This window comes from Sardina pilchardus, chromosome 12 (assembly GCF_963854185.1).
Source record: "Sardina pilchardus chromosome 12, fSarPil1.1, whole genome shotgun sequence".
NCBI classification, from domain to species: Eukaryota; Metazoa; Chordata; class Actinopteri; order Clupeiformes; family Clupeidae; genus Sardina; species Sardina pilchardus.
The window spans coordinates 23,346,980-23,356,979 of record NC_085005.1 but is presented as its reverse complement, the minus strand read 5'-3'; the positions used below and the strand labels follow the sequence as shown (position 1 = coordinate 23,356,979).

General features: G+C 43.6%; 1 protein-coding gene across 1 annotated transcript in view; it reads left to right on the top strand.

The window, feature by feature from the left end:
- Positions 1–9,510, top strand: part of rab32a (RAB32a, member RAS oncogene family) — a 21,821-nt gene extending 12,311 nt beyond the window's left edge. The window contains exons 2-3 of the mRNA XM_062550649.1: positions 2,674–2,951; positions 8,135–9,510. Coding sequence (XP_062406633.1) covers positions 2,674–2,951; positions 8,135–8,284 — 428 coding nt within the window. The 3' untranslated portion in view covers positions 8,285–9,510. The remainder of the gene's footprint in view (positions 1–2,673; positions 2,952–8,134) is intronic.
- The last annotated feature ends 490 nt before the right edge of the window (positions 9,511–10,000 follow it).

Here is a 10,000-nt window from a genome sequence, read left to right as displayed (position 1 = left end):
ATGGAGATGGAGGGAGGGGGAGGAGGGAGAGAGAGATGGAGGGAGAGAGAGAGATGGAGAGAAAGAGGGAGAGAGAGAGATGGAGAGGGAGGGAGGGAGGGAGGGAGGAAGAGGGAGAGATAGAGAGAGAGAGGGCCCAGGGGGAGGGAATGAGAGATGAGAGAGAGAGCAGGAAAGATGCAGAGATGCAAGATGAGAGAGGACCTCTTGTGTGGAAATGGTAAGAACTAGAGATAGAAAGAGATGGAAAAATACAGCAGAATGAATGATGAAAAGAGAGATGAAGAGAGAGAGAGAGAGAGACAGAGACGCCACATGAGCGAGGACCTCCTATGTGGAGTTGATAAGAAACAGAGAGTGATAGAGAGAGAGATGACAGAGGAATAGAGAGTGAGTGATAGAGAGAATGAGATAGACGAAGAGAGATAGACGGGGAGATGTGACATGAGAGGGGACCTAATGATTGATGAGCGATGAAGAAAAAGTGTGTGCGTGAGCTGACGGAGGAGAGGAGAGAGGGATGAGGTGATGGCGTGATGGATGAATGGACTGCCTGCCAGAGCGACAGCAAGGCACAAGATGGATGGAGACACTTGATATCTGAGATAACTCTCACATTGCACTCCAATGAGTGGCTGAACTGTAATCGAGCAGAGCGAGATCTGTCTGTGTGTGTGTGTGTGTGTGTGTGTGTGTGTGTGTGTGTGTGTGTGTGTGTGTGTGTGTGTGTGTGTGTGTGTGTGTGTGTGTGTGTGTGAGAATGTGTGTTTGTGGTGGTCAGAAGTTAGAACATTTTCAGGAACTTTGTGCTGTTGCCTGGCAGTGTTGTTTTGGCAACATGTCCGTGCCTGCCCTGTGTACAGTATGTGGGGTTGTTAGTGACCATGAGGCTCTTTGTGGAGAGATGTGCTGTGTGCGGTAGCCAATAGCAACCATTATTTTCATGTTGATGGTGATTTGTATAGTTCTTAGTGAACGATTTTTATCGATCAATAAGTATTTCATTATTAACATGAAGTCATTCTAAATTATGTATGAACAGAATGATAACCATACCCATGAACAAATTCAAAAGCGGGACTCCTTGAGGAGAAACGGATGAGTCTGTAGTCCCATTAATGACGATGGAGGCTTGTTATTAACTGTTGACATGGATGCAGTCAGTTTTCATTGATTTTTAAATGATGGCTGTCGTGGTTATTCCTTGTCCTACTAATAACCACTGTGGTGGCTGAGCTACACTGTCTAACTCACACGTCCAAGATGGACATCCACCTGTGTTTGATGTCCAAAATACAGCAGGGTTTATTACAAATAGATAAAATGTTTCCAAAAGTTAATTCAAAGTAAAGATCGGCGGGATAAAGTAAACATTGTTTGAGGATCAAGCTCGAGGATCAAGCTCGACTCTGCTCTACTCTACTCCATTTTAGTACCAGGTGTTCATTTTCCACTGCAACAAAGTACCCCCATAAGATAGCGGATTGCCATAGCAACGCTGAAGAATACAACTGTAATGTCATTAGTTCTAATGTCTCCTTTGGGTACCACCTCAGCTTGCTTGGAACCTCAACGGAGGTGATACCAGAAATAATACCAGGTACCAGTTCTTGCTCATAGAAAACCCAAAAAGCGAGTAGAGTCAAGTTGAGCTGGTACCATGCAGTGGAAAAGCCCTATAAAACCGCATTGACATATACAATGACTAGCGGTGAGAGAACATGTTATGTTGATGTAATTCAGCAATTACAGTCGAAAAAAAACCCTGACACAGGAAACGTTGTGCAACAAAGTTAAAATAATTTCAACTTTAGAGGGGACAAGAAAAAGGCAACAAACAAATTGGTGTATATGTCAGTGGGGCTTTATATCTCTCACTGTTGTCTACACTTGGTTTCATCACAGCACTGTCTGAACAGATATGCAGACTAGGAAAAAATGTGCAGATTCGGGGAAAATGTCTACTTGCAATATTTGAGATATTGCGATAGCAATTATCTTTTTACATTTTCTAAAGTCAAGCACGACTTCAATATTCAAAATTCCACTCTAAGTTGGGCCACTTCTGATTCATGAGCAGGCCACGTGCATGAGAAGCACCTCACGCCTGCTACAATAGGTCCTTACACGAGGACGACATGAATACAAAAACTAGAAAGGCACTCAAGAGCGCAAACCATAACGAAAACATAACCGCCTCCTGGATCCAGATGGTGTTACGGATCACTTCCTTGGGTCATTTCAGAACTTCCCTAAAAATGTAATTGAAATCCATCCTTAGCTTTTTGAGTTATCTTGCGAACAAACAAACAAACAGACAGACAGACAAACAAACAAACAAACCCCAATGAAAACATGACCTAATTATAGGTAGTAATAAGGTAGTAATAGATGTGACAAGATGAATCACTGGGACAGAGCTGCACGCTACACAATGTAGGCCATGACACTAACTGCCCCTTTTCAAACTCTCTCCTCTCTCCTCTCTCCTCGGTCCTCCACGCTCATTCCCACTGATCTATAACTAACACTGGATAGGCTATCCCCATTGTTGCCACCCCATCATTCTTAATCTAGATCAGTGGGAACGAGGACCGAGGAAGGAAGGGAGGATAGATAAGAAGACGAATGAGAGGCGCCCACTAACGCCTTTGTTCCCCCTACTCCTCGCAGGACAGGAGCGCTTTGGCAACATGACGCGGGTCTACTACAAGGAGGCGGTCGGCGCGTTCGTGGTGTTTGATGTGACCCGTGGCTCCACCTTCGAGGCGGTGGCCAAGTGGAAGCACGACCTGGACAGCAAGGTGAAGCTGGCCAACGGCGGCCCCATCCCTTCCGTGCTGCTGGCCAACAAGTGTGACCAGAAGAAAGACTCGTCCAACAACGCCAACCTCATGGATAACTTCTGCAAGGAGACCGGCTTCCTGGGCTGGTTCGAGACCTCGGCCAAGGTAAGGAGGAGAAGAAATGTGTGTGTGTGTGTGTGTGTGTGTGTGTGTGTGTGTGTGTACGTGTGTGAGTGTGTGCGTATGTGGACGTCAACACGCACACACACACACCGACATGCATACATACACACACACACACACACACACACACACACACACACACACAGTGTATATTTTTAAGCCAGCCATTCAGACATACAGACATCTGCTTCTGTGTCCTGTCTTACTATAATAATCTCATTCTTAATCACTTATTAATTGCTAACACACCCTCATACATATTTTAATGTGTTACACACATACACACACACACACACACACACACACACACACAGTTTTTCATTTTCTCTCTCACATACACACGTAGATGGAGGTGGATAACTGACCTCACCTATTCACCTACATTAAGGGCCCACTTGGTAATATTGTTCAAATATGACTGGAGGTTAATTGAGTGCCTGGTCCCTGACTTAGTTTTCTGTCTCTCTTGCCCTCCTATTCTCTCTCTCTCTATTTCTCTCTCTTTTGCTCTTTTCTTTCTCTCTCCTTCCTTTCTTTCTTCTCTCTCTATCCTCCTTTTTTGCTCTCTTCCCCTTTTGTCTATTCTCTTGGCCTTTCACTACCTCTCTGTCATCTCTTACCTCTCTTACTCTCTCTCTTCTCTCTCTCTCACTCTCTCTCTCCCTCTTGCCCTGTCTCCCCCCCATCCCTCAGTCTCAGTAATTGAATGAACTCTCTGGTCTGGTGATCTGTCCCTTTGTTCGATTAATGTGTGTTTATCTCCGAGCCAAATAGTAAAATGTGGCCCACATGGTCGTCTGTGTGTGTGTGTGTGTGTGTGTGTGTGTGTGTGTGTGTGTGTGTGTGTGTGTGTGTGTGTGGGTGTGTGGGTGTGTGGGTGTGTGTGTGTGTGTGTGTGTGTGTGTGTGTGTGTGTGTGTGTGTGTGTGTGTGTGTGTGTCTGTGTGTCTGTGTGTCTGTGTGCTCCAGTTTCATATCTCCAAATGTGTGTGAGTGTGCGTGAGAGAATTTGTAACTGTGAGTGTGAGTGTCTGTGTGTTTTGATCTAGACGTAAAGGGTGTGCTCATGCATTGCTCTTTGTATGGGTTGTCTGTGAAGTGCCAAACAAATACCCGCAAACGCTGTATCCCAGTAGCTCACTGTTTCCCTGGTACAGGTACGGACTGTTGACTTGCTGTACTTAATCTAGGCTTTATGTGCGGAGTGTGTTGGCTGCTCAGCTAAGTTAGCTTTGAGTGAGTGCATTGGCGGAGGTCTATTGAGGGCTTTGCATATGAAGTCTTTCGTATGTCCGTGAGAGTGAATGTGAGTGTGTGTGTGTAAGCGAAAGAAAGAGATTGCGGAGGAATGAATGTATATTAAGCCTGAATTGAGTCAAAAGGAAAATACTGTGAGTTATTAAGGACCAATAATCCCCTTACACAGACACACACAGACACACACAGACACACAGACACAGACACACGCACACATACACACACACACACACACACAGACACACACACACACACACACACACACACACAGGATGAGAGAAACTGAATCACATGGATGAGAAACTGGAAGACTTCCTAACAAACTTTACACAATGAATTTTCAGTGTTGTGCCGCTGCCATTCAGCGGCATACATGATTTCTTCTTATTTAACTATAAAACTACGTCTCATTGGCCTCATTTAAATGTAAAAAGATTAACACACATTCGCGAAAAAGATGAACACACATTCCTATAAGATTTGTCTGTGGTGTGTCGGTGGTGTATGTGTGTGAGTGTGTGTTAAGAAGACCCCGTGGTCCGATGAGGAAGGCCTCTCTGCTGCTTAAAGGGGTACTCCAGTCAGAATGATGTTTTTGACCTTTTCTAATGGCTATGCAAAGCTTCCCTTTCTGTTCCACATTGAAAGACTGTTCATATTTAACTTTTATACTCTCTCCAAAAGGTGACATTTGGTGATATTCTTTTCACTATCCAGTTGCTGATGTTGGCTAATGCTAATGTCAAACATCATAGAATGCAGTGAGCAGAACCTTTTTATGGTTATGGAATTAAGCAGACACTTTTGTCCAAAGCAACTAAATCAATATAATAGTTTAAAAGCTACGGTTAAAAAAAGTCACTAATGAAAATAAGCAAATACCTGAAACAAACCATAACTCAAGATTAATTAATTAAGTGTAAGCAGAACAGATACTCCACCAACGAGGAACCAATCAGGAAAAAAGTCTTGAATTTTACCTCAGGTTTTTGGCTGGTCGACACAAAAGACGTTCATTAGGAGATTCCCAGAGCCATTGAGGAGGTAATTATGGCTGCAATGTGCCTTTAAAACAGCTCTGCTTTTACTGAAAACCACAACTGCTCTACAGCTGCAGTTCATTAAAACACCATCCAAGCAGACAGAACTAGAGCTGTTCTACTCTTCAGTTACCCTAGCGCATAGAAATGAAGGAGTTCATGTTATAACATTGATTTTTCGTGAGGGGACAAGACCCTTAGAATATCTGATTTGTCCAAATGTTGCATAAGCACGCTCCTAATATATTGTATCCCATAGGTGAACAACATTTAAAATGAGATTTCGCCCGTTTCTCCCAAGGGAGGCTTTATTTCTGTTTCTGTTTATTTCTCAAGAGACAAAGAAAAGACCATTTTCAAGATAAAAAAAATCTTCCTTTGGGTAAATCTAGTGACCGTATAAAGGATACCATAATGATTCATCTCCATATGTGATGCACTGTGAGGTGCATTGACTAGTCCAAGTGCAAATGTTGTGGGTAAAACAGACCTAAAGGGATTAAAATTCCAAACAATGAGACACCCTGTCCATGGATTAAGGATGAGGTTACCAGCCTGTAATACAGCCGTTCTGGATCAGCCATTTACCATCATGTTCATGCACTGTGGTGCATGTTGTACTGCATATTTATATGTAGGTAGAGAGCACTGTGGTGCATGTTGTACTGCATATGGGTATTTATATGGAAATAGAGCAGTGGTATGCTGTATTGCATATGGGACATGTATATGAGAGTGTGTTGTATTGCATATGGGGCATGTATGAGTATAGAGTGTATTGTATTGCATATGGGGCATGTATATGAGAGTGTGTTGTATTGCATATGGGACATGTATATGAGTATAGAGTGTATTGTATTGCATATGGGCCATGTATATGAGTATAGAGTGTGTTGTATTGCATATGGGACATGTATATGAGTATAGAGTGTGTTGTATTGCATATAGGATATGTATAGGAGTATAGAGTGTGTTGTACTGCATATGGGGCATGTATATTTGAGTATAGTGCAGTGGGAACACTCTGCAGGTTGGATGTGGTAGGTGGCGGGACGTAACTGTCATTTCCTGTAGTCACAAACAATTGAACAAAAATGTAAACAGCTAGAGAGCCTGTGTTTCCCTTCCAGTGGTTTGACTCATTGACCAAGAGGACCAATGGAGAGTGTTCTGTCAGAAATTAAGTCACAGGAAGGAACTACAAATAGTGGAGACCCAATATGGTCATTTTGTATCTATTTTGTATTTCTTAATCCTATTATGCAGTTTCAGGTATTTTTGGCGACTCTAGTCTAGAACTCCCCATAGAGTCGCAATGCATTTATATTTTACTTGCCGTTGTAAATAACCTACTAGTTATCCCATGACTAGTTATCCCTGTGCACAATGAAAATGATTTTGTTGTGGAGGCAAAGGACTAACAACAGGCAAAAAACTCCAAATCTCCAAAGAACTAAATCTACTGTCTAGGTAATGTTTCATGATTCTCGCAAGATGTCTTAGGGGCGGCAAATCTTGAAGTTGCGTTGCTGGGTCTCTCGGTAGTGACTGGCTTACTGTATGGTTATGCTAGGTGAACGATTCCCCTATTACAAGTTTGTTTACCATCAAATTTACTTTGTAGAGATTGTATTAGGGTAAAAATCTTGCATAGTGTACCTTTATGTCTGTGTATCCTCCGCTCATTTTTGCCCAAGTCTTTACTTTATCACACCAGTATTTTTATTTTTCCTTCTCTTTTCATTCTTGTCCCTTTGTTCTCTCTCTCTCTCTCTCTCTCTCTCTCTCTCTCTCTCTCTTGCTCTCTCTGTTTCATTCACTGACACACACACACACACATGCATGCAAACTGTGCAATTATTGTTGAAGTGTGTGGTGTCAGACTCAGGCAAGATCTTTTTTGTATGTAGGTTTATCTTGCCTATATGTGTGTGTGTGTGTGTGTGTGTGTGTGTGTGTGTGTGTGTGTGTGTGTGTGTGTGTGTGTGTGTGTGTGTGTGTGTGTGTGTGTGTGTGTGTGTGTGTGTGTGTGTGTGTGTGTGTGTGTGTGTGTGTGTGTGTGTAGCAATCACATGTGGCATACATCCGTTATGGACTGCTTGTCACTGTTTCTCCCTGGAGTATTAAGGACTCACATGACACACTCACACTCTCGTTCTTCTACACTCAACACACACTCACACCACACACACACACACACACACACACACATACTGTAGACCACACACACACACACACACACACACACACACACACACACACACACACACACACACACTAAAACACTAGTCTCTAGTTTCCCACTTCTCCCTTAAAAATGACATGAGGTTTAAACCGTCACTGAGAGTGTAACCATGACGAAGGACCGGCCTAACCCGACAGCTGTGTCAAAACAGGAGAATGGAGTGAGACAGACTGGCGCACAGACACACATTCCCCGCTGCTGGAACAACCAGCAACGATGTAACATCACCTCATGGTCTTACCAGTTATTTTCAAATGTAAAGCATGACTGACTGACTGTACTGATGTTATGTGTAGTGCTTCTGATATTGACAGTAGTTTGGGTGTAGGGAGCTCTTTAGCATGTCTTTACTGGAAATGTTGGTATTGCGTGTGTATGTGTGTGTGTATGTGTGTGTGTGTGTGTGTGTGTGTGTGTGTGTGTGTGTGTGTGTGTATTTGTGTGGAAGACTTCTTACCGGTTATTTTGGCATTTGTAACATGACTGATCATAACTGGTGTTCTGTAGGATTGATTTGATCAGTCTATCTGGTTTTTCCCCCTAAAGCTGCATGGTATGATGTTTCCCCCCCCCCTTTTTGCTTTCTTTCTAACATGTCCGTGCCCATGCCCATGTGTTCTGCAGGAGAACATCAACGTGGACGAGGCGGCTCGGTGTCTGGTGGAGCACATCCTGCAGAACGACAAGGGCCTTCCGTACGAGGAGAGCAACGGTGACCGCATTCGCCTGGACCAGGACACTGCCACCGCAGAGAGCAAATCGGGCTGTTGCTAGCGTCGCAGGCTCAGCGTTACACTACGCTATGCGACATGAAGTGTCATAGCGGGCACCGCCATCTTTCGCCCCTTTATGACCCCCCTTCCCCCATGACCTTTGATCTTTGGACTCCCGAGCATGCTCAGAACGGACGGGATCTACGCCGCCGCTAGTCCTGCCCAGACAGGGGGACCTATCTCAGAGGCATCTGACTCCGTTATCACACTACCCACAATGCTTCTCTTCAGCATGCTGTGTCTTGCGTGTGCCCCGTTTTGTCCATCCTCCTCTCTCCTCATCTGTTCTCTATCTCTTTCTCCCACGGATATATAACCACTTTTAACGGTGTGTGTGCTCCTCTGTGTTTGTCTGTCTTTGTGTGTGTGTGTGTGTGTGTGTGTGTGTGTGTGTGTGTGTGTGTGTATGAGAGTGTGAGTGTGACTGTTTGTATGCCCATTTGAGTGAGAGAGAAAGACTCATAGGGAGAGAGAGAGAGTCTATGTGTTTGTCTGAGCACAAACACACACACACACACACACACACACACACACACACACACACGTCACACGCACAGACAATCTCCCTAACCACAGCAAGTCGACAGCAGTTTTTTTTTCGTTGTTGTTGCTGAAGGGGAAACTGCCCACTATCACACTGAATGCTGGGTATTGTAGTATGTGTAATCCCACAGTAGATAAGTATTCGGTACAAGGCCTCTGCTCGGCTCATTTAGCAGTACAGTGCACATCTCTCACACAAACACATGGGCACAACTAGACCAGACAGATTTAAACTGGATTAAGTTATAGGAAATATAGGAAATATAGGAAATAGGCGTGCGTGTGTGAGTGTGTGTGCATGTGTGTGTATGTGAGTGCGTGTGTTTGTGTGTGTGTGTGTGTGTGTGTGTGTGTGTGTCAATGTGAGTATGTAAAGCCTTTGGCTGACATACACATTTGTTTGAAGAGAGTGCAACCATGAACTGGTCTGTTTATATCTAACTACACATGAACGACCATATACAGACACCTTTGGTACTAGTGAGTCTTAATCTATGGTATTTAATGTTTTAACATTGTGTGCGGTGAGGGAACGCCCCCTCGCCACACTGCCCTTTTGTTCAGCAATGAATCAAGTGTCTTTTTTTTTTACAAAATGGAGGACTGTCAGTAATGGTCCAGTTTACATGAAAAAAAAAACACCTTTCAAGGATCAAAAGAATAAAGCTTTTATTGAATAACTTTTATTGGCTTTCATTGTTCTTGTTTTGGTTTAATGGTGGCGTTGGTGTGTGTGTGTGTGTGTGTGTGTGTGTGTGTGTGTGTGTGTGAGAGAGAGAGAGAGAGAGAGAGAGAGAGAGAAAATAGGCCTACTGTGTAGACTCTTAGCTTATAATCGGTCCACGCAAAAACTGGAGTTAAATAAACAATGCAATCCCACAATCCAAAGCTTGCTTCTGTGTGAAACAGTAAACAGGGGTCACTTAAGATAAGATAAGAAAAGAATAGGCCTAGGCCTACTTACCATCCTGAGGGAAATTAAGTGTCATAACAGCACCGTCCAGTGCAAATACACACATACAAACACATTAAAATAAATACAATGTCACATCAGTTTGTCATAAGGCTACTGGTAGGCTAGAAAAGACCTTGACTCAGTGGAATAGTGAGGAAGATTAGTCTGCCACTGAAGGTGCTCTTCAGCTCAACAAGCCTGTCACTCAGTAGATGAGAG